We start from the raw sequence: 25,523 nt of genomic DNA on the forward strand, positions 1-25,523 counted from the left end.
TTTTTAAGGAAATACAAGGTCAAGATTCTTTTTCTCTCGTCTGTAAGAATAAATGTAGCAACCATTGCCAACAAAAGAAACCAATTTATGCAGTTAAAAAGTTGAGAATAATTCTTATGCACACCTTTGATTGAACAATGTTTTACTATAAAAACCCAAACTGCAAGATACTTCCAAATGAATTACCAGCTAAAATTGCTGGTTGTAAATTTCAAAGCTGTATTCACAATCCTTCAAACTTCTTGAGTCATGCATGTTAGCAGGTTGTCAACCAATGTATGTAATTGCTGCGAAGAAAACAGCACCGGAGTCATGTGAGGTGTGCATCATACCGCTTATGTATTCTAAACAAGTCTAGCATTTTTGCAGTTCAAGTCAGATCCCCGGTTCGAGGAGGCAAAGCAATTCATCATGAGTGGTGCTTTTGGAAGCTATGACTACGGTCCACTTCTCGATTCCTTGGAAGGAAATTCTGGTTATGGCCGCGGCGATTATTTTCTTGTTGGTCATGACTTCCCAAGCTATATAGATACTCAAGCCAGAGTCGACGAAGCGTACAAGTACAGACGTTTCTTCTTTTTTTTGGTTTCCCCCCCCCCCACCCTCGTTTTTCATACTTCCTGCTTAATGATGCTAGCAGGAGTCTTCTAGCATATTTTTCCTAGTTAATGCCCATTTGCTATATATTTCTATGTTTGACACAGGGATCGGAAAAGATGGTTGAAGATGTCTATCCTGAGCACTGCAGGTTGTGGAAAATTCAGCAGCGACCGAACGATATCGCAGTATGCAAAGGAAATATGGAACATTAACGAGTGCATTGTGCCTTGATCAAAATTATGGCATCCTCACTTCATGTCATGCAAGACTTCTTAAAGCATAATATGAGATTATGTCGTTTCCATATGTTCACCAGAACTCTGTAAGTGGCATGGATGCTGCTGACAGTCTATAGTCACCAACTCGCACAGAAATTAAGTCTGCCAATGAACTTACAGGTTTCATTAGGTTATCTTTCCTTCAGGTCACCTCCATGGAACGTGAACTTGCTTGTACTCTCTCTCTCCAACATAAGTCATGTGCATGTTATTTTATATGCAATGGTGATGTTTTGAATTTATTGTTATATTTTGAGATAAATTCACAGCCCAATAACGAACTGAACATAACACAACGCTATATTTTCATTATATCACCACATTCTGAATTATCATACTTTTATCTTCCTTAAATCGTGTTAAATTTGTAAGAAGACTAATGTAATTTTGACGGGCAAAAAAGAAGGCTAAAGTTTTGCCATTTTGCTTTATCCTGCTGTCTGAGGGAAAGGGAGGTGGGGTCCTTTTTATAACATGTTTATAGGGAACTCGCCATATCACAAGATGGGATTAAAATCCTTATGGGAAGTGATAAAACACGGTAGAGGACCTTGTAGTGTTTATTTTTGCTAGACATGAAAATGAAACATGAAAAATTTTAGGGCACCCGCATTTTTTTTTTTTTTTTAATGTGTCCTAAATATTATATAAACCGAAATCTTGCTGAGAAAAGTTTTTTCAAAATCTCTCAAGAGTTTCCTTTGCCCAGAAAAACCCAAACCCCTAGAACGAGATTTGTGGTTACGATTCACCAAGATCTATATCTGATATCATAAAACAGATCGTCCATTATGAGCTCTACTCCACGGCTTTGTTTTTTTATCAATCATCTGACTATAACGGAATAGAAAACATACTTAGATCTCTCATCTTCACCATTTTTCCCCATTTACCCTACTTCGCAACCTTACATAGTTATCAGACAGATTCAGGCAACCCCTTCTGGTGAAAAAAAATGCCTACGAAAGGTAAATACTTTCCCACACTTCCCTGTGAATGTAGAAAGAGCAGTTTTGCTCATCCTGTCCAGACCCAGTCTTCCTCAAACCAAAAATATCTCTTATAACTGTGCTCAATCAGGTGCAATATGATTGCACAAATATTTGTGCATTAAACACCTGATTACCCTCCATCTTGAGTCCCACAGCACCCAATGGAAGGCGATGGAGTACTTAATGCACAATTTTGTGCGCAATCATATTGCACCCGATCCCGACCCCTAGTGGGCAGTTGGTGGGTGATTCACTAGGGCCCTGTTTAGGAGCCAGAGATGATATTTAATGAAGGTGTAATTAATACCACCTACAGACACCGTCTGGGAGCCAAGATGAGCCATTTTCAACTACATTTTCATCTCCACTCCCATAACCCTTCTCTCCTCTCCAACACTGGCTCCCAAACAGAGCCTGAACTGTTTGAATTGACAGTTATACATTGGTAATTGGAACATCTCACATATGTTAAAGGCCCGTTTGTTTGTCACGGAAAGTGGGGCCTTTCCATGAAAATGCATCGATGGGCGTGCATTTGTGCAGGCCCCACCGTGACCAAACAAACTGTGGAAAGAAAAGGAGCCCAAAAATACACGGGACCCCACCACCCAATACCCCCCCCCCCCCCCAACTTTCATTCAGCGGAAAGGGTTCCCGTGGGGGGTGGCCCGATTTTGTTTCTGCGGAAAGGAAAGAGCCGTGACACGCAAACAGACCTTAAAAGGTAGCAAAGATAAGGCGAAACCACTAAAATGCAATCGGGAAATATAAATGCAAACATCCTCTCAAGAGTTGGAAACAAAAGCAACGAATATGTAACGTTCCACACAGCCCAGTAAAGAGTCAATAGTATAGCTTTGCAGTCAAATACGAGTAATAACCATTTTCTTCAAGGTCAACCTGATGCAGATTTAGATCTGGAACGCGAGATCATGCTACGGCTGCAGCTCCTTGGCGAGACGTGCCTTGGTGAAGCACTCCGGTGACGGTCCCTTGAACGTGAAACAGACCTCCTACGCCTTTCATATGGTGAAGGTGAGCGGTGCTGTCGACCATGAGGAGAGCGTGATCGCTCCCGCCTATAGGAAGGTGAATAGGACCTTGATCTCTCCCTCCTGTAGCGATAATCATGGCTCTCATATGGAGATCTGCTATCACGGGAATACGACCTGTGTTGCCTGCCATAAGGTGAGCGACTACCCCGAGAATAGGATCGGTGGTGTGACCTATACGGAGAGCGACTGTCACGGGAATAAGACCTCGATCTGTCTCTCCCCCTCCTGCGACTCCCACAAGGAGAATATGATCGATCTCTCCCAGAAGAGTATCCAGAACGGCCATAAGGCGAGTAGCTCGGGGAGCGGCGCCTCACTGCAAAATTCAAATAAGAGAAAAAAAGAAAGCAATTAATGATCCATATAAATGCATCAACATAAACAACCTCCCATTAAGCACCTACCTTTGACAGTCTTGGCACCCAGATACTGCCCAGGAGTCGGCGTTCGGCCTCGCCTTCGCCTTGCCTGCAGAAGTTGGAAATTAATGAAGTCAAACACAAGTGGAACTTAGAATCAGGCACCCAACATATGGAAACAAACAGTGAGCAATTGAAAATTTAAACCACAAGCAACAGACACCATCTGCTACAAAGACACATGAAACATGCATGCTTAATTGCTTAAAGAAAGAAAATGCAGGGCATACAACTCTCTGGTTATATAGTCTGAGTTTGCTTGAGAGTTTGAGTTTGAATTTGATGTTTGATGTAGAGCTGCTACACACAGCTAACCTGCTGGAACAAACTGATCTTTCAACCAACGTGTAAATAAAGTGTTCTTGCTGCTACTCATAATCTGACTTAACATTAAATATGCCACCCCAAAAGCAATACACACATGATGAAAAACATTAAAGCCACTGCAATATACCTTCTCCACAGTGATTATTCGACCTCCAAGAACAGATCGATTCAGATACTTTACACACCGATCAGCTTCCACATTAGAGGACATAGTTACAAACCCAAACCCACGAGATTCCCTAGTACGAGGATCCACGACCAGATGACTCTCCACCACCTGAAGAAAAGCAGATGTAAAGAAGGCAATCAAGTAAGCAAACAAGGCACAGATATTTCCATTTGCATCTGAACTCAAACCAACACCAACAAGCATTAGTACAGCATGGTACAAAATTTGATCAGCTTCGAACATGAAGCACTAGCCAGTTTGGCATAATGAATGTGATGCATGAAACAGTGATCAGCATGAACAATTTGCCTATCACAAGGAAGAGAACTTGGCAACACGGGGTGCAGGTATAATCAGCTCAGAGTGCTGTTACCAATGATTCGCATAATTCACTTTGACTATCATTCTATATCCCTTTATATAAAACTTACATTGGAAACTTCATAAAAAAAGGCTGTATCCCCATATCCTCAGCCCTATCCATGTGATGTGGGTGCTGCCAAGTTGAGATGCCAAATAGTTTCGAAACCACCTCCACCAGGGTTTAGATTTCCTTTCTCAAGGAAATAGAAATATTCGGAGGAAACCATAGGACACTTCCTGGGTTGCAAAAAGAATGCAGAAACCACAAACCTAAAGACGCACAACAGTCAAAAGTAGCAACTAACAAATCTAACTCCATCAAGATAAATAAACCTTGGTTTGTGGCTAATGCTCATTGTCCCTTCAGCACCTCATTGCCCATAAGGGAAAGGAAATGGTAGCTTGAGAAAGAAAGTGATATAAACAACCAAAAAATGAAACCAATAAAAAATTCACATTCACTGAGCAACTAGCTCCTATACCTGAATCATTTCATGCAAGGTTGGAATAGGAGCGAAAGATGAATCATGTAAAAAAATAAAGATAACAATGAATTTCTATCCAGCAATTGCTACTAGGCCAACAGTACATTGTCATACAGTAAGAAATTTGGATACCCGTGCACTTTTTGCTAGAACAATGATTCTCGAGTTATTTTTTGGTTTACATTTGTTACACACGAGAAAGGGAGAGATCACAGCAGGTGATGCAAGCTCTGAAAATATCATATGGTAAGAAAAGTATATTTACATACCGTGCCCCCTTCACTAGAAAAATGTTTTTCTAGCTCTTTCTTGGTAATCCGAGTGAACAGCCCAGTGACATATAAATTATTTCCAGGATTCTCTGCTTCACCTGATTCATTACTCCTGTTAAACATTCAATTACATTTAAAGACCATAAGCACAGCCTTCATAGTTGAATATATGCAGATTCACCATGATTGTATGGTTAGAAATGCATACCCAAAAAAGCAAACAGAGTGTATTCAAGCTAATCTCAGTTTTTGTGGTGAGCTGAGCGGAGCTCCAGCAGGTTCATTTACAAATAATATACAGTTTTAAAATAAACATAATATAATTTTAAACTCTAAACATGGCTCATTTACAAAATAACTGCAATATTTCAAAGTTGTAAGCAATGGAATTTGAACTCTAAGCTTATTCACGGTATAAAATATATGTAAAATATATTTATTACTAGTTAACGAGCCCATTTAGTCCGGCTTGCCGAGCCTATTTCACGAGTTCAATAAAGCTCTTTACGAGCTGAACACAAGACGAGCCACAACCTGTTCATCTCAGCCCTAATCGCAATAGAATATAAACCATGAATGAAATAAGAGCAAGCTACTTGACCAAATGCTACATGATCACAAGCTATAATATTTACCTTGAGCGGCTCCTTGACCTTGATAAGGACCTTCGCGATCTATGATCCATATGGGGTGAACGCAACCTTGATCGTAAAGGTGAACGGGAAACTGAACGAGAAGAATACCTGAAATCAAACACAAGCATACAATATTTAGTCTCAAGTACGCACATTCAAATCCTCACACATCTTCCAACCATAGTCACAAATATCATTCTAGGGAATTTCTCGGCAAGGAAAAATCCTGGGAGATTTCTTGGAAAGATCTTGGCAAATAAAAAAGAAAAGATGTAAAAATAACAAAAAGTAGAGAAAATAGAATAGTATTTTACACTTATAAACACTAAAAATGATTTAACAATGATCATTTTTACAGACCTCATTCCCCTATCATTTTTGAGAGAGAGGGCTCGACCCTCAATTGGATATCACATAGAGAGATAAACTAGTTGCAGAGGGACAAACAGAGTTGTAGACCGGCAACAATGGAAAGCATGCTCTAAGCACTAATTGCAGCCTCCTTCATGGGTTGCATTTTGAGAGTTGAACATTGTTTGAGCTTTAGCTGCTCAAAGACTCAAAGGTACAGTTGCAAACGGGTCCGACCTGAGCAAAAATGCTCTTAGAACCGTTTTTGTAGACATGGGTCCGGTTCCGATCAGGAATCCTACTCGAAATATACACAGTGGTGGTATTTCTGTAATGATCTCTTAGCAAAACAAAAGTCGCCCACTTTCACAAATTAAGATACTTTGGGCAGTTGGCAACTAATCTAATAACTAGAAGTTATGGGGTCAATGTTATATGTTATCTGCTTATATATATAGGGTGGATGCGGACCAATAAAACAAGATCTGTTTTAAAAACAGTCCAAATCCGTAATATGCTCTTGTGGATTCAGTCGGATCCAGATCAAAATCAGATAAATAAAAAATAAAACAGAATCCAATCTGACCCAAATGACTCCACAATCTACCTAATTTGGAATGTGAAATGAGAAACATTTATTAAGTAGATTGTGGAGTCATTCGGGTCGGATTGGATTCTGTTTTATTTTTTATTTATCTGATTTCAATCCGGATCCAACTGAATCCACAAGAGAAGATTGCGGATTTGGATTGTTTTTAAAACAGATTTTGTTTTATTGGTCTGCATCCACCCATGTTATCTTCAGCTGGATGAGAACCAGGCCACAACCCGAATCACTTGCCACACTCCACGCCTACAAAAGGCCCCATGATGCCCTGCTTCACGATACAACAGTCTTGAAATGAAAATTTCTGAAATTTGAGTTCTGATTGAGGCGTTTAATTTGTGTTTCATTCAAATGCTCGCAGAAAAAAAAAGGAAAACCGTGAAAATTGTATCAATTGATTTTTAGTGTTGTTTTCGTGAGAAATTGAAAATCTCAGCTGACATTTTGTGACTATGTGGCTCCAACTAGTGCAAAAGCAAAAGCACACATCAACCACTCCATACATAAAAGAAATGTACGCACCTCTCCCTTCTGGAGTATGACATCTGCAAAACGATTAGGGGACAAGGTTAACAATATGACAGATAAGAAGCAAACCAAAGCATATCTAACACGCACAAAGGAAAGAGGATGTAAGGCATGATAGACTACTGCAAAAAACCTTTCTTCAAATAAAATAAATAAATCTTATCTCACTTTATCTCTGATATGCAAGTTTGAAGACAGAATTTTAAGAAAGAAACTTGCTCACATTCATAGGAACGAACTCAAAACAGATGAAGGCAATTATCCATCATTTTACAGAAAGGAAGAACAGCACTCTGAAATCGTTCTCTAGTGTAAATATGATAGATCTTAATAACTTGTGGTAAAATATGAATTTCGACACAAATAAACCCCAAATCCAACCATTCACATGGAAAACAAACAGATGTGTAACAAATTCATTTCTATTCTGAAAATAACAAAAAATAGATAAGTATAAACACATTTTCCTCATTCTACAAATAATAAGGATGGATTCTGGTAACTGACCCTATATAACACACTAGCACATACACCTGAATGAAACGTATATGAAAATAATGCATGGAAAATATAAGGACATTCAATTCCGCATCGTTAACGTAACCATCCACAAGAATAAAAAAAACACGAGTAAAAATAGCTTCTAATAACCGACACAAGTCATCAACAACAAAAAAAAAAACAATTAAAAAGAAAATACAAGAAAAGAATCATCATCTAGCAATAACAAAACAACAGAATTCGCGAGTCGGCCCTAAGTAATGCAACAAAAAAATAGAAAAAATGTTAAGAAAAAACTAAAACCCAAAAACAAAACAAAAATCCCATTCGCACCACAGACACAGAATGAACGAAACCACAACGAAAACCCAAAATGATGAGTAAGAAAAGTTACTTTCTATCTCAAACTAAAAAAGTACAAAAAAATTTATACTCTAGCCTTTCATTCTAATTTCTACAATAACATATGAATATATTATGAAATCTCGTCCTATCTAAGACATAAAAATCAATCAACCTGACAAAAATATATATTAATGAAATCGCGCCCTAGCTAAGACGGAAAAACCAGTGAGCATAACAAATACAAGGAAAAAAAACTCGTTTATTCGCCATGAGAAGCCTCGAATCAACGCATCCATCGAGGAAAACAAGCAGGATCTAAACAACAAAGAAAAGAGAAAAATCGATTTCATCAACTAAATGATAGAATAATCACCGTAACAATCCGAGGATGGGGTCCCTCAGATAAGAGATTACAGGCGACCTATCTCAGAACGAGCACGAACACGAACACTGAGAGAGGGAAAAGGCTAGGGTTTCCTTCCGCATACGGAAAAGGGGAAATCAGAAGTACGGAGATTCAGTTCAGGAGAGGCGGACGCCAAATCTTCCTTCAAATCCCGTTCATTCCGTTTTAGCGCCGGAACCGAAATCCGCCATCAAATACAGCAAGGCGCCCGGTTCGCGTCCGACGAGGCGATTTAGCTTCCCCGTTATTACCTTAGGCTGCCTACTCTTTTTATAATTTTCAAAAACACTCTTCCTCTTAATACGGTATTAGAAGACTATGTCACATGGACACGGGTAAAATGACACGAGAAAAAAGTTAATTTTGTATAATTTACTATTAAAAATAGTGTACCAAGGGACACGATACGAGGGCAATTGAAGAATATTGTGACAGCGTTCAATTCACCATTGCAATTGAATATCACAAAGATACCGGTACCAGTGGACACGCTAGTACGGGATTTTTAGAAAAATAAGATATAAAGACACATCTCTTTTTAATTTTTTAATTAATAAAAAATAGTTTTATGTGCTAATATATAAGAACATTTTTATTTATTTATATTAATAAAAGTATTAAAAATAATTGTAAATATTAAAATAATGCATGCTGTGTTAGAGTCGCATCAGTTCATGTCCGACACGTGACCACAATAGGCCCCATGAGGCTTTGTCTAGAGGGCGTGTCACTGTGACATTGCCTTTGTTCAGCCAAACAGAAATGAGAAACGAGGAGCTGTTTTTATGAAAAAAAAAAGGCCAAAGCATCCTTTTTGCACCTCATGCTGATGTCTGAAACGGCATTTAGAAAATCAGGAAAGTTGAATGTAATAAGTGAATATTAAGCAGCTCTTTCGAGAATAGCTAATAAGTTGGGATGGGTTCCAACTAGAGATGGCAGTGGACCGGGGCGGGGGGACAAGGTCTCCACTCCTGCCCCGTCTCAAAATCTGGACCTTCATTCCCACCTCCATCCCCACATGGGTTTGAATTTTAACCACTCCTGCCCCGCCTCCATCCTCGTTTCATGTCCTCCATCCCTGTTTCCTCTCGGTCCATTGTCACCCCTTAGATGGGATGGGGCGGGGCGGGGCGGGAGAAAGCATAGGTCTATCTCCCCACCGGTTTTGATTTTAACCTTCATCCCCACCTCGATCCCCGTTTCATGTCCTTCATCCCGGGTCCAAACGGGGTGAGTCTAGCGGGGTGGGCCCCCGTTTTCCCCGGTCCATTACCATCTCTAGTTCCAACGGACATTATTTTTAGGGAATTTCAAGTAACCACCAAAAGTTTGGAAGTTTTCAACTTCCCGCCAAAGTTTGTGCCTGGTTTAGCAAATGAAAGCAAGTCAGTTACCTCTAATAACTTCTGTTACTTATCAATTAGAATGACCATTTTATCCATAAACCTTTCTCAAATTAAAGAATTTATTATTAGAGCACTTAGTTATCTCTGTATACGTGCTAAATGAGTTTTTCTGTTCTTCCAGTATTTTTTTTATAATGTGTTTTTTATAAACAAAACAATATTTAGAGCCTCTAAAATTTGCAAAGATTTTAGGAGGTTGATTTTTAGAATGTTATAGACCTGATATTGGTTCCAACCTTTGAAGGATGGGTTAGGTTTCAGATCTGAATCCAACATTTTTTTTTTGAAAAGGAACTCTCACCGAGAACCGGCTCCCGCCCCCGCTCCCGCTCCCGCTCCCCTGGGAAGAAAACCCTAGGACACCCAAGCCCTTACAAAACCCACCAGTTAAAGGCACTTGCACATTCGGTGGGAGTCAAACCCCGGAAGGGGTCCGCACCTTCACTCAGGTCGTGACCCAGGCGGGTGTGAAACTTAAATCCTACAATAAAGTTCAGGATCCAGTTCAAAAATTGAACCCTATATTATTGGATCCAGGGAGACACTGATTTCAAAGGGAAAATATAAATGGGTCAGGTTTGAACCCACTAGGATCCAGAACTATCCACATACCAATATCTGATTGACTTTATCTATTCCAGATCTAAAATAGATTCAAACATACACTATCTGGATCAGTTAATGTTAGTTGAATCCAGTTTGAACCTGGGCCAAAACATCGACCCGTTTTCATCCTAAGCAAATAGTGCAACAATACCACCGAGGTGGTATCCCATGTTGTAAGTGGGGTCCTGTGTCAAACTAAAGGCCCATGATCGAATCCCTCTTCCACATGGGGCGGTTGTTGTTCTGGTAGGGGTTCACCGCTTAGGTCGGCCTAACTCGAGAAAAAAACCAAACATAATTATGGAGAATGCATCAAAGTAAGAAAGGATTTTGGATTAAGGACAAAAAATAATTTAAATTAAGTGTGAAGATAAGGGCAACGAATTAGGTGAAAATGACATTTCAACCAGCGAGTTAATGTTGACTCATGGTTAAGTAACCAGCGGTTGACAATTGGTGCAAATTGCTTACATCACAAATATGGGTTGATTTCCATAAAGCGCTAGGTTTTACGTCCTCAGCCCGACGGATCTCTGTAGACCCTTCATCATCCATGAGATCAATGGACGTGACGTCATGCTCAATCCAGAGCTCTGAGAAAAATGGTGTTATTTGTGACACTATGCACTATGTTTTCTTTGACTCTACCCCTATAGACCCTACGTTGACTCTCGAGACTAGTCAAACGAACGAGATTAGTCTTCATATGAAGGCTATTCTCAAAAGATAGAGAGTCATAAACCGAATGACGAGCAAGACACACATCCAACTGTGGATCGAATTGCTTTCCTGTGACGTCTGTCACCTGGAGGCAATCATCATGTCTTGTCGCTCTCGCAACAACATCAAAGATATGTAATCGCATATGCTTGTTGCTGAAAGAAACCTCCATCTCCCCAGTATAATAATCAATACAAGAATGGGTTGTGGCCAAGAACGGTCTACCTAGAATAATGGGGATCTGGTGAGCGACATCAGTGTCCTCCATGTCCAGAACAAGAAAATTGATAGGGAAGTAGAAGTCCTCGACCTTAACTAACACATCTTCCAAGATTTCTTGCGGACGCTTGGTAGATCTGTCAGCCAACTGCAAGACAGTAGTTGTGGGCTTCAAATTCCCAATCCCAAAAGTGTCGTATAGGGAACCCGGCAATGTGTTCACACTTGCCTCAAGATCGAGCAGTGCACTCTCAATAGTCATGTTCTCTATAACACCCGAGATAATCGGTGCCCCAGGATCCTTGAGCTTGTGTGGGGCTTGGTATCGAAACACGAAACTCATTTGCTCAGTCAAGAAGATCGTCTTGAGCAATGACCTCAATTTTCTCTTCTGTGTGCAAAGTTCTTTGAGGAACTTTGCATAGGCAGGTACCTGTTGGATGGCGTCAAGCAGAGAGATGTTTATGTGAACCTACTTGAACATATCAAGCATCTCATGCATGCGCGCCCCTGCTTGCCAAAATTGTGTGGTTTGGTCAAGGCCTCAGGAAAAAGGGCTCTGAGAATATACGAAGAAGGCATAGGCCATGGGCCCTGCCCGTTCTCCTTGAGCCTGGTGGAGGAGATCGACTGGTCAGTAGGTGTGGCAGTGGGCTTGTCAGTCGACTCCCGAGTATGGTGAAATGCCTTCCCACTTCGAAGGGTCATAACAGAGGTTGTCTGCTCTTTGTGAGACTCTATGAGGTGCAGGCCATGATACATGGGTTTTTTACCCTTCGGGTTGACGACAGACTGACTCGAGAGGCTTTCCTCGCTTTTCCTACTCAAGGCCTCTGCCAACTGTCCCATATGAGTCTCTAGCTTCGCTATCGACTATGTGTGAGAACTGAGGTTGACCTTAATGTTAGAAAAGGCCCCAAACAGCTTTTCTTGAAAAGATGAGTTTGATATGGGCTCCTGAAGAGAAGACAAGCTAAGTTGAGGAGGGACGTGTGAAAATGTGAGACGCGGGTAACCTTGTAGGAGGTTATCCTGTCTAGTCTGGAGAGGCATGTGAGGGTGGCTCTTGTGGATTTCTCTGCGCAAAGTTGGGATGATTTCGTCATCCCGGGTTATAAGTGGGTGCATAAAGATCGTGCATCGGTCTGACGAAACCTTGGACAATATTCACTTGCTCCTAAACGAATTCGGGATAGAGTGGTGTTGTCGAATACTCATAAACAAAGTGTGCAGGGCTAGCACATAGCTCACACACTTTTTCTACTTGATTTTTGACCAATAATTGATTAACTTTCTTGGTCAACTGGTCCACTTTGGTTTGCAGATCATGTTCAGACCCAACTTCATAAATCTCTCACTTCTTAGAACCACTAAGAACAATTGTGGTCCTATCAACACGCGATGATAGATCATGATGCATGACATTCTCACTCAATGTATCGAATAGGGCCCATGTCTCGTCCTCGCTCTTGAGCATGAACGTGCCCCCACACGAAGAATCAATCATTTGCATGTCCTTCTCGGGCAGACCATCGTAAAAGTATCGCACCAGTTGCCAACGGGGCACCTGTTGGTGAGAACTTTCATGGAACTGTTCTCCCTCAATCTGAGAGAAACTAGTAATGACTTTACAAAACTGGTTTGTCTTACCAATTGAAAAATACTTCTTGAGGAACTCATACTGCATGCGTTGCCAAGTGGTAATCTGAACATTATCGAGGGCCTTCAGTCAGTGCTTGGCTTTATCCTTAAGAGATAACGATAACAACTTCAACCTCAATGAGTCATCCCCAAAATTGTTGATCCGCGCAATGGAGCATATATCGAGAAACTCATCGAGATGACGATAGGGGTCTTCGTTGCTCAGGCCATAAAAAGATGAAAGCATTTGGATTATGCTGGTCTTTATTTCAAAATGAATGGCTCCTACATCAGGTCTAGTGATGCAGGAGGCAGGAGTGTAAGCATTGGGAGTGAAGTACTCCCTAAGAGGACGAGTGAGATTTTTAAATGGTTAGAAATCCCTTTCTTGAAATAAATATACAATCCGAATATGAGAACTCTATGTTTTAAGAAATGTGAATTCTCTTTTCTGAGAATTCACATGAATCCAAACACAATGGTTACACATTCATGCATTGCATTGTAGCTCTGAAAAAATGAAAGTCATGCCACCAATTGCCATTCTTCAAGAGCAGATACATTACAGACTCACAAATCCAGTGGAGAATAAAGAACCATTTATAGGTACTTAAAGAATCTGGTGAACGTTTGGAACAATCTCTATGCTTGGTTTTGCTCTTCTTCCTATTGCTGCTAATCACTGTAACTTAGACATATACTATCATATGGTGAATCTATGAAAATGCTTGAGCTTTAGAGTCAGAAAGTTGAATGAATTCTGCATTTTGTTTAAATTATAGAAGCAATATTGTCCCATCTGTTCCATTTATATCCCACTGGAAGAGATTTGCAAGCACAAATTGACATCAAACTTTTCTCAATGAAGGTTTGGCACGGATAAGTTATTGCAGCATAGACTCAGAAGAGGGCCATCCATTTACTTAAAATCAATCTGAAGCAGATGTTTTACATATGGTGACTGCTCCCCCACCTTGTTCACTCTTACACTTCTTTCCATGAAGTTTTACCTTGTCTTGTTTCAAAGAGTACCCTCCAAAATTCCCTCATAGGCAGCAGTGGAGTTGACAAGCATCTCACATGCAATGTTTGAGAACTTAATTGTTCAATGACCAAGTTCGGTCCACCCTAAAATAAACCATATTCAATTCCTAGACAGTCTCTCATGTTTCAATTGGCGAACCATCACTTCCCTCTAGTCCTTAGTGTCAAACCATAAACGAGTCTCCTCTTTGTAGTATCTTTCCAGGAAGAACTCAAGCTTCCTCTCATAAAAAACATCTGCATTCTGTCTTTCAGGACACAACACGTTTCCAACTGTGGAGTCATAAACAGTACCATCAGACTCACGAAAAGTAACAATAGACTCAATGGAACTACACCCAGGAGCCAGTTTCTTGATTCCTTTCTCTTTCATCGCCTCCCTTGTCTTCAAAGCATCATCCCAACGTCCTGCTGCACTATACATGTCAGATAGAAGCGAGTAAGAACTAGTATCATCAGGCTCCAATTCGATCAATTGTTGGGCTGCATCCTCTCCAATGTTTATGTTCCCATGTATCTTACAGGCACCAAGAAGGGCCCTCCAAACAACATCATTCGGCTTCATAGGCATGTTCTTCACCAGCAAACTTGCCTCCTCTAGGCACCCTGCACGGCTTAGAAGGTCGACCATGCAACCATAATGTTGGATCCTTGGTTCTAACCCATACTGTAGACTCATGAGGCTGAAGTAATAACGACCCTCATCTACTAAACCGGCATGACTACATGCACTCAAAACACCAATGAAGCTTATATCATCAGGCTCCATTGCTGATTGTTGCAGTTCTTTGAACAAGCGAATGGCATAACTGCCATAACCATGAACTGCATGTCCAGCGATCATCGAATTCCAGTGATCTATGCTCTTTTGTGGTATGCTCCAGAATATATCTGTAGCAATCCCCAGATTCCCACACTTGGAGTACATGTCTATAAGTGCAACACCAACATTACCACTCAATGGTACTTGGTTCATCTCAACATAACCATGAACCCATTTGCCTTCCGCAAGAATGCCTGAGTCAGAAATTGCTGAAAGCACAACAGAAAGGGTGGAGCAATCTGGTGTAGTTCCTGATGCCAACATGCTATGAAAGAGACGTATGGCTTCCTCAGGGCAACCAAAGTTTTTGTATGCAGAAATTATTGAATTCCAGGATACTACATCCCTGAATGGCATGGCATCAAACAACTCGCGCGCAGTTGCAGTGTTTCCACATTTAGCATGCCCATCTATCATAGTGTTCCAAGAGATGATATCCCTTTCAGGCATCCTATCAAACATTCGGCACGCCATCTCCATATCTCTGCATTTCACAAGTGCATTGAGAACAATATTCCAAGAGACCAAGTTTTTCCTTCGCATTTGCTCGAACAATTGTAGCATGACGTCGATACTACCGCTTCTAGCATATCCATCAATCAAAGCATTCCAGGAGGCCAAGTTATTCCGCGGCATTAGCTCCAGTACCTGACGAGCCATCTCAATGTCACCACAATTCACGTACCCAGAAACCATGATCCCCCACGATACGTCATCCCTCGATGGCATCGCATCAAACAACTCCCTCGTTTCCGCCATATCACCACGCTTCGCATACCCATCAATCATAGAGTTCCACGACACGACATCTCTCTCAGGCATTTCATCAAACAGTTTGCGCGCCAAATCGACCCGCCCATTTTTTGCATAACCATCAATCATCACATTCCAAGAAAACAAATCCTTTTCCTCCTGTGGCATTCTATCAAACAATTGGCGTGCAATATCAACATCCCCATGTTTGACATAACCATCAATCATGGAATTCCAAGACACAGAGTTCTTGTAAGGCATGGAATCAAAACAAATGCGCGCAGCGTCAATTCTACCGCACTTAGCATACATATGAACAAGGCAGCCTCGAACAAAACGGTCCAACACAAGCCTACTCTTGATGACTTGGCAGTGAATTTGCTGCCCTGCTTTGATTGCTCGAAGGTTGGTGCACGCTTTGAGCACGAAGGGGAAGGTGAACTTGTCAGCAATTACATTGTTACGTATCATTTTCTGGTACAAACAAAGAGGCTCCAGCGATCTATGGCAACAAAGTGTGTATCTTCTAATGAGGGAGTTCCAAAGAAAGGTTTCGTTTTCTTTGTCCACTCCATTGATGACTAATCTTGCATGTACGCACCTCAGCTGCTTTGCGTCCTTGCATTTGTGCAATAAGGAGACGAGATATGATGGATTGAGTGTCTGCTTTTGAATCAAGTTTACCATTTACACTTTGAGACCAACTTACAAACATTAACGTGATGATTAGTATCATAGAGAGAGAGAGAGAGAGATTTCACCGAGACTTGATGAATGTGATACGGTTGTGAAGCGATTAAGGAAGCACACGATAAAGCAATAGAAAGCGATATAACCATAGCGCCAAACGTTAAAAACGACAAAAACTCGTGAGAATTTGAAGAAAAAATTCATAAATCTCGCATTTTTTCGGCAAAATCTCGGCAATAAAAAACTTAATTAAAAAATATACAAATTATTTTTTATAAGAAAAATAGTAATAAAAATTATTTAAAAATAAAAATACATGGTTTTTTCATTATAAATAGCCGTTTAAAACGTAAATATCACATTTAAATCATGGTATTTATGTTTGTTCATAAATCTTGCATTATTTTGAAAATCTCACAAGAAATTGTTGTTTTAAACTTTCAAGTAATTTCTTGCGATATTATTGCAAGATTTATAAAAAACTCGCGATATTTGTCACTATGGATATAATAAACTACATGAAAATAAGTAAAAAACTATATAGAATCAACATGAAAGCTTATTAAAAAAACATTTTTTTTAATATGAAAAACTTACAAAGTGAGGGGAGAGCGAGTGGAAAGCGATGTAAAGTAAACTAAAAGTCTTTCTAGGGCCTTTTTGAAATATGTAGTTGGGATGGACGTTTATGGAGTTTATGAATTTGAAGAAGTGGCAGCTAAATTCATGATTTAGTGTAAATACAAAGGAAAAAAGGGCCTCACTTTCCATCCCAAATGCATAAACCCATCCTAACGCCGAGATTCGAAACAAGACCACCATGACCAAATGCCCAAAGGCCCATTCCAGCACCGAGATTCCAAACCGGTCCTAAAGGAAAGCAAGGGGAATCGATTTGAGAAGTGAAGGGGAAGCAGGCTTTCCACTAAAAGAAGCAAGTTTTTCACATTTAGGGAGGGGATTTCACATAGCTTCCTTATTTGTAGGAAAGCTAGGAGTTTCTCACTTCAAAGAAGCCGTCTTCCCCATGTAAAAAGAAGCTTTTGCTAACTAGGACTGGACAATGGGAGGGCTGGTGGCCCAGGTGTACTCACTTGACTGGGCCTAATTAAGCCCGACCCGTTGACCAACCAGGTGGAGCCCAGATCTAATACAAAACCCATGACCCGCCCATTAGGCTCATGGGCCTACTTCAGATCAGGTCGGGTTGCAAGTTATTGTATATTCACAACATTTCTCATTCACCTTCTTGAAAATTATAGTTTTTTTTAAACAAAAAAATTAAAAATGTAAAAGAATAGATGAGATCCAAGATGAATCCATTTTTCGAATACCTGAACTATTGAACTGGAAATCACAGGTTCAAGCTTTAAAGACCCAATCTGACCACAAAGATGTGTTCAACATGGTTTGTTTGCTAGGGATCAAACCTCGGATCATGCCATTTTGATCCAAACATTTGTTTTTTTAAGACATAAAATTTTAGCACGTTATGGGTTGTTGGTTTTTGAATCCCTTAAAAAACCTGCTAACACATCGCAATCACATGATTTAATTTTTTTTACTAAAAAATTCCTGTAGATCATATCCATAAAGTTCGATTTACAAAAAAGAAATGAAACAAAATGATTTAGGCTCAATAGTTTCATGCCTTCAATAGTACCAAATATATATATATATATATATATATATATATATATATATATATATATATATATATATATATATATATATAGAGAGAGAGAGAGAGAGAGAGAGAGAGAGAGAGAGAGAGAGAGAAATAAAAAACTACAAAATGGGCAGGGTGCTAAAGGAAACATGCTATAGAATTTTTGGTGTTTTTTCTTTTTGAAATTCTGACCATACATATGTGGTATATATATGTTTTTTTTATATGAATCACTTCTTAAAGCATTTGATTTCAATGCAAGAATAGACTTTTATAAGTTTTCAAAAATCAACCGCTTATAATTTTTATAAATTCTTGAAGCTTCAAATACCATTTTTTTCATCCAAAATGCATCTATAGGGTTGAAAATTAAAAAAACACCAAACATCCAATAGCGTGTTTTATTAAGCATTGTGCCAGTTTTTTAGGTTTCAGTTTTCATATATATATATATATATCACAGACAGCTTGTTACCCCATGGGCTGACTTGACCCAACCCTAAATTTTGCCATGTTGGATTTAAGCCCGATTCAGGGCGGACCTTCTTCTGAAAACTAAGTCCAAGACTGACCCGTTTGGGTCGGGCCACAAATCACCTGCAACCAGTCATCCAGCCCTACTGTTACTGTGGCAGAAGCTACCAATTCTTAGAATGAAAAATAATTGTATTGTCCTTATAAAATAACAAGCTCCGCCAAATGCCTACCAATTTGCCGAAATCCTCGCATATCCAAACTCTTCAATTTCTAACTTTTAGCAGTGACTGCTTTCATTTAGATCAAGTTTAAAGCTCCCGCAGCAGCTGTTGCATGTTCTAATACCTCCTCTTAGTGGTCGTACGTAGGGGGTGTCAACGGGTCAGGTTTGATTTGGACCCATGTAGAATCATGCCCAAACTTGTGGTACCAGACCCGGGTCTAATCAGACCCACATATAAACCATACTCAGATCCATATATTAATCAGACCCTTGGAGTTCAACACAGATCTTAATCAGGCTTTCTTATTTATCACCAAACCCTGACCTTATAGGGTTTGGTATGGGTTGGGTTTGGGTCAAACCCGACCCATTGATACCCCTAGTTGTACGTCATCGCGTGTCTCTACATTTTTACTGAAATTCAAGTTCTCGCTGCAAATTCCTGCTCAGACCAGCATACAATAACATGAGATCTGAGGATGATAGATAAACTTAGCTTTGCAGACTCACTGTTAGGTATGCACACCGAACAGAGCCGGGTCGGGCTAATTCGCTTTGTAAATGAGCAGAGCTTGAACCAGTGTATGAAGCTCAGACGAGCTATTGAGCCAAGCTTGAACGACTTGTCAAGCCCGATATAAAACTCAATCTGTATAGTATCTTTGCAAATAATTTTACAAGTGCATTGTTAGTTTTTCTTCATGTATATAATTGTTTCAAAAATAATATGAAAAAGACATGTTTTGGCTTAATGGTGGGTCACTTGGTTATTGTTAGAGAGGCTAGGGGATCAATTCCCTCATTTATAATTTTTTTTAATAGATCTTGTTGAAGCTCGGCTCGAGCTCAGAACTGAGCCAAGTTCGGACAATGCCTTACAAGCTCGGCTTCGAGCTTGAGCTGAGCTTGGACAAAGTCATTTTGAACCAAACCGAGTTCGAACAGTCGGCTCGTGTGCATCCTTACTCACTGTAGATTTGAACATGAAATTCCCTTATTTTATCTCCCTCTTTTGCAAAAAAATTTAATAGATCTTGTTGAAGCTCTGCTCAAGCTTGGAACCGAGTTGAGTTCGGACAATGCCTTACAAGCTGGGCTTTGAGCTCGAGCCGAGCTTGGACAAAGTCATTTTGAACTGAGCCGAGTTTGAATAGCCCAGCCTCGGTTCAAACTCAGCTCATGTGCATCCCTACTCATTGTAGATTTGAACATAAAATCCCTTATTTTGATCTTCAATATTTGATGCCTTGATTCTCAATGTGGGTCCCATGTAAAATCAACTATGAGAAATATTGATTTGGTAACAACCACAAGGTAGAGGTATGGTAGCTGCCAATTCTAAGAACAAAAAATGATTGTACTATCTTTGTAAAATGGTGCTCTTCTCGAAATGCCTATTAATTTACCAAAATCCTTCGTATTTCCAAAATCTCTGATTCTTGACTTTCTAAGGACATTTTTACTCTTGACACAAGCGAACCTGTATAGGTGTCACAACCTTTCAATAAACATGATCATTTTGTGGACCTTGTGAACTTTTTATTAAAAAAATTGCAAACATGGCTAACTTTCATCCCAACAAAAGAGTTTGGCATATCAAATGTAATCATCATTTGAGGTTCACAATCCTATGCCAATATTTTCTAATTGAAAGGTTCTAGCTCATTGAGGCAGTCCCAAAATTTGCACATACCTCATGTGAACTTCCTTTAACCGATTCTGCAACCCAAATTTTAGGTACACAAATTGATCCCAAGACTTGTGGGGTACAGGTGGCATCTAGGTAAATTGGTAGGCTAAAACAAAACACTTTTGAAACCAAGTGAGTGGATTTGGTTGCTTAAGCTTATTAAGCACGAGGGATCAGTTTTCGAGGGTCTAAGGGACTGCTGGGGGATGAGCATAATTGAAAAAAGTCTCAAGGCTTCTCATTGTGTCAAACGAGACGGTACGGGCAAGACAGGGCCAAAATGAGTAATTAGGTAAGATAGTTTGAACTCAATTGGCTAATCTAATATGATTCAGGGTCCAAAACTCGTAAGACCTGGTCTAGAGACTCAAGGGAGGTCTAGGGATATGCGAGAAGATTGGAGACACATGTTGAATAGAAGAAAAGGTTGTTGGACCTTAGGGGGTGCAATACCTGCAAAATTTGGTTGATTTAACTTTTAAATTCAAGCAAAATTTAGGTTAAATTCAGGTTAAAATCAAGTTAAACTCAAGCAAAATTTAAGAAGTTAAATTGAATCTGGACCCTACTTAGATTCAAAATGGGTCATGGATCTTGCAAGAGATCCAAATTAGTAATTTTGGATTTTGGTTGGATTAGAAAAATAAAATTTTCAAAATAGACCAACATCCATCTTGGTTCTTTTAAAACTTGGATTGGATAAAAAAAACGGTTTTGAAAAATGATTAGACCATATTTTGGACCCAATCTAGAGTCCTTGTAGGATGACATATGGGGCCCAGTGGATCACGCCCAGCCCAGTGGGGCACCACGTGTCAATGTGGGAGCCCACAACATAGAGAGCTTTCAAGTGGGTCCCATAACATTTGAAATTTGAAATGATTGTCTAAATAAAGTTTGGTAACTCTCTCTTTTACTGAGTAGGTAAATGAAATTCAAATAAACAAATTAATTCATTTAATTGGAGAATTTTCCCCCTCCATAGTGAACCTCACAGGCTAACTAGAGTAGTTACTTGGTTAACTAAGTTAGTGGGGGTTAGAAGAAAAAAGTAAAAAAAATCCCAAGGAAACTGGGTGGGTCGACCCCTGGTGGGGTCCATAAGGATAGAGATTATAGGTGGTTTGGGAAACCACTTCTCCCCTTTTTTTGGGGATTGGGCTGGGCGCCCCTATGTAGTAGGCCTCACACTAGAGAGAGGAAGGTGGTTGGGAAACCACCTCTTCTTAAAAAGAGGATTCTTTTCATCTTTTCCCTCTCTTATCTTCTTTTAAGGAGGAAAACTCCCTAGACATTTTTTCTTATCTCTCTTTATCGCGTGTTCAACATAGAGGAGGCGTGTATCCATTAGAGCTGCATGGTTTGAAGTTTTGCAATGAGTGGCGAAGGTGTAAGAACTTATACACGTAGATACGAGGTAGGGTTTCTTACTTTATATATATATATATATATATATATATATATATATATATATATATATATATATATATATATGGGATTCAACACATAGATCATGCATTTTCCATAGTGGGTTTTATCAAATCTAAGGTTGGATCAGATTAGCACTCTTTTTAGAGATTTTTTATGGATTAGAATATGATTTTTTATAAAAAATAAGACTAGGTTTTATGGTACTTGGTTATGGTAACTTTCAAAGTTTGACAAAAAACGCGTTAGTGTTAAAACCTATTCTTTTTTATGAAACTTATGTTATTTGGAAGAGGTACATTTTGCCATGATCTAAATACAAATGAGTGTGCTTAGAGTTGATTTTTGTTATCATACCTTATAAGCATGTTGATCATACTGGAAACATGAATATTGGATATTTGAGCATAAATTTCTTAAAGATTTTTATGTGTTTTATGATGTTGAACATGAAATGTGTTAATTTTGCAATGTGCTTGTTTGTTGTTTTATACAATAATGATTTTTCTATCCGATCAAAATTGGTGGAAAAATCAAAGAAATTAGAAACGACGTCCGACGATTATAAAATTTATAGACTTCCCAAATATGTAAGAGCGATAAAAAAACAAAATCTATTTGGTGTTCAAAAGTGTCCCAAATAGATAATGCAATAGATAGAAGATTTGTTGTCCTATGCGCAAGACCTATTTTGGGCAGATTGGATGGAGAAAAATCCATAAAATCATGTTTAATTCAAAGGAGTTTGATTTTGGATAAGGTCTACTCGACTCGAAGGCAAATCAAAGAAAAATAAAATAAAAAATTTTATGTCATACCTGTGAGGCCCAAAAGCTATCCCAAATTGGGTGATTTTTTGGATTTTGCACAAATTCGGATTCTGCACTGTGCTCAGATAGGTTTTAGTTTAGAAAAATCTAGAAAATAAAAGGCAATGAGTTTTTCAATGAAATTTGATTCGTTGGAATGTTGTTGAGTCAAGCTATCATAAAAAAATATGTGTGATAGATTTTGTTTGTAGGATTATGATTTGTTCAATAGTTGTTTTGAATATTGTGTTCTAACTTGTATGGTCAGGACAAAAAAATACACTAAAGCTTGAAAATTTTTATGGACAGTTGGGGTGAAATTATTTCAAGCTTTCACTTAGATATGAAAGCAGATATCCCTTGTTATGTCTTGAAATTTTGTTGGACTTGTGTGAGCTTTGTAGAATAAGCTGCAAAGTCGTGGACAACATGGATATGCTTTCATACACAGCTCAAATGTTATGTAAACCATGTTCTAAGTTTTATGTTTTTGCTTAGACTTAAGTAAAATTTAGCTTGCATGTTCTTATTGGTTGGATTATGATGTAAAATGTATATTCATGTGGCATGTAAGTATTTTGTTTTAGTTATGCATGAATGCATGTTGGTCTACATGATAGAGGCAATAGATAAATCGTGTAGGTGCAATGCATAAATGAGTTGATTGCATAAGTGTGTGGTTCATGTTATGTGAGTTTAGATTACATGCATTACGATGTGTAAGTGCGAGAGTGTGATAGTATAATAAGCTATGAAATGCATGTATACACAACTCATAGCTGATCTAGGTCAGGTGTTAGAGTACATCTGGTAATTTTAAAAGGGTAAAAATACTCATTACATACATATGAGCCTTAAAGAGGTAGAACTCGAGGTCGCCCTAGACCAAATGTGGGGACATGACCTATGAAATATTTGAATGAGCTATTTTAGTGAGCTAATGATACCTTTGAGCGGATGCGGAGGTATTGGGCTCAAGCGTATTATATATGAGCCTTAAAGAGGTAGAGCTTAGGGTTGCCCTGGAGTGGATGTAGGAGTGTGACCTATGAGATATTCAAATGGGCTATCTTAGTTAGCTAATGATACCTTCAAGCGGATATAGAGGTAATGAGCTCAAGTCTAGTAAGACATCATAATGGGTTACCGCGAGTGAAACCTAGGGCTTAAGAGCTCAGTGCTTAATGCACCGAGTTTAAAAATGAGCCCAATGTCATAAATACTCAGTAGCATATTTAAATACAGTCCTACCTTGGAGAGGGTGGCGGTATACATGACCTACTAACCACATGTTTTTCGAAGAGCAAAAGCATCTCCTGGTTCTTAGTTGTCAGTTATAGGGAATCAGGTTACCAAAGAAGCCTAGGTAGGTAGTTCATCGCTCTGGAGAGTAGGAATCAAGATTTTGCATAGACTACTGTGAGGTTCTCAAGGCCACAGGCTACTATATTGGGTATTTTAGACCCTTCATATCCTTGGCGAAATAAGACACACACATAAATGTACACCACTTACGATAGATGAGTTGAAGTAAAGTCCTAAAAATGTACCTCCAGGTAAAAAAAGAAGAACAATGTAATAATGTGTTAAGGTGGTTTACAACATTATGTTTCTATTTGTTCTTAATATGAATTCCATGTATATTTGTTGAGTCTGCATGCCTTGATTATCTCATCTTGCATAATTGATTTTTGTGCTCTTAATTACTAATGTATTACTGGTGAGTAAGGGGGGTTTGTAAATGTCGGTATGTCTATTGTGATTCTAGATATTATAATCTTGATATGTATATTCTTATGCTATGCGATAATTTGTGTTAGAATGCTTTGATTTCTTATAAAAAATGCAAAACTTATGTGATTGATTTCTCCTTATGTTTATGAGTTGGTATAACCTTATTGCCATTCAACAACTTGACGTATATTACATGCAGGTAACCAGTGAGGTTGGTTTGTGAGGACGTGAAGCTCGGGGTTGTGCCAGATCATTCATAATTTTTTTCAAGGTTTCATAGTGAATTCTAGATTACCATTAAAATTTTATTTGATTTAAACTTTTTATTTAAATGTAAACTTTGATTGATTATGAGACTAGTTCAGTATTTGATATGTCATTAATTAAATGCATGGTTTGATTAAATTGATTCTAGTCTCGTATGTGTGCGTTTGAGATTATAACCTGCCCAATCCTTAAATCAGTTTTCAAATTAGTCTGAGTCTCCCACTGCATCCTAAAAGCAATAATTGTTTTATAATTTTTTTTAATTTAAAAATTAGAGCATCATAGGGGGTGCCAAAATGGATTTATGGTTAAGCCGAGGTTCTCGGCAAAATGCAATTTCGAGTTTCGACATCTGAAAAATAGGTAGAGACTAATCTAAGTCTATGGAGGGGTCTAAGGGGTAGCTGGGATGTCTGCTACCAAAATCATTATAACGAGCATAATATAAAACATAATCACAAATTCTATCTAAGATAGACCCATTAAATCTAAATAAAACCTAAAATAAAAGTTGAATCCAAATAGATCTATTGAACCCTAATTTTTTGTTGATCTGCTCATTCATCAATATTGCTCCAAAATAGAGAAGGAAGAAGGTCGATCATACTCGACAGAGGTAGATGGTAAACAAGGCAAAAGAAGGAGGTGGAAGAAGACATAGCTCCTAACTAGTGAACCCCTGTAGCCACTCCAATTTTGTCCTATTTGGATATTGGGTAAATTGGATATTGGATTGGGCTCTCAAATAAGTTGTTTATGATCCAAAATATGACATAATTGACTTAGAACATAATTTTGACTTACAAGATTACATTTTCAACCTTTTTACCAATAAGTAAAAATGTTCTAAAATGTCTTAATTTCTAAATAAAACAAAATTTGGTCAAAATAAATGCCTAGGAGGGATTTATGGACAAAAAACTACAGTATGTCCAATACAAACCCTGATTTTTAGTTAGGCCTCGCTTAGAACACATTTTGGTCTAAA

At 38.8% G+C, this 25,523-nt stretch overlaps 3 protein-coding genes across 5 annotated transcripts in view; 1 reads left to right on the top strand and 2 right to left on the bottom strand.

The window, feature by feature from the left end:
- The window catches only part of PHS2 (alpha-glucan phosphorylase 2), a 33,857-nt gene extending 32,731 nt beyond the window's left edge, over window positions 1-1,126 (top strand). For all 3 annotated transcript variants that reach the window (XM_090018709.1, XM_090018710.1, XM_090018711.1), the window contains 2 exons: window positions 370-560; window positions 705-1,126. In XM_090018709.1, the coding sequence (XP_089874835.1) occupies window positions 370-560; window positions 705-831 (318 nt within the window). In that variant the 3' untranslated portion in view covers window positions 832-1,126. The remainder of the gene's footprint in view (window positions 1-369; window positions 561-704) is intronic.
- Window positions 1,127-2,593: 1,467 nt separating this feature from the next.
- LOC149823189 (uncharacterized) lies at window positions 2,594-8,500 on the bottom strand. The gene is made up of 7 exons (XM_090019976.1): window positions 8,301-8,500; window positions 7,076-7,098; window positions 5,596-5,703; window positions 4,958-5,072; window positions 3,799-3,948; window positions 3,330-3,393; window positions 2,594-3,241 (listed from the first exon to the last, which is right to left on the bottom strand). The coding sequence occupies exons 2-7, from the start codon at window positions 7,096-7,098 to the stop codon at window positions 2,766-2,768; spliced, it is 936 nt and encodes a 311-aa protein (XP_089876102.1). The 5' UTR covers window positions 8,301-8,500; the 3' UTR covers window positions 2,594-2,765.
- Window positions 8,501-13,827: 5,327 nt separating this feature from the next.
- On the bottom strand, window positions 13,828-16,298 carry LOC149823190 (uncharacterized). Its single transcript, XM_090019977.1, has one exon. The coding sequence runs from the start codon at window positions 16,233-16,235 to the stop codon at window positions 14,124-14,126; it is 2,112 nt and encodes a 703-aa protein (XP_089876103.1). The 5' UTR covers window positions 16,236-16,298; the 3' UTR covers window positions 13,828-14,123.
- Window positions 16,299-25,523: the final 9,225 nt, after the last annotated feature.

Source organism: Nuphar pumila, chromosome 10 (assembly GCF_984573655.1).
Source record: "Nuphar pumila chromosome 10, dmNupPumi1.hap1.1, whole genome shotgun sequence".
NCBI classification, from domain to species: domain Eukaryota; kingdom Viridiplantae; phylum Streptophyta; class Magnoliopsida; order Nymphaeales; family Nymphaeaceae; genus Nuphar; species Nuphar pumila.

Excerpts from the sequence above, each read along its gene's own strand:
- LOC149823189 (XM_090019976.1), bottom strand. The coding sequence starts at position 7,098 with ATGTCATACTCCAGAAGGGAGAG. Across the intron at positions 3,949-4,957 it reads TTTCTAGTGAAGGGGGCACG|GTGGTGGAGAGTCATCTGGT; the intron begins GTATGTAAATAT and ends GCTTTTCTTCAG. Across the intron at positions 3,242-3,329 it reads GGGTGCCAAGACTGTCAAAG|TGAGGCGCCGCTCCCCGAGC; the intron begins GTAGGTGCTTAA and ends TGAATTTTGCAG.
- LOC149823190 (XM_090019977.1), bottom strand. The coding sequence starts at position 16,235 with ATGGTAAACTTGATTCAAAAGCAGACACTCAATCCATCATATCTCGTC.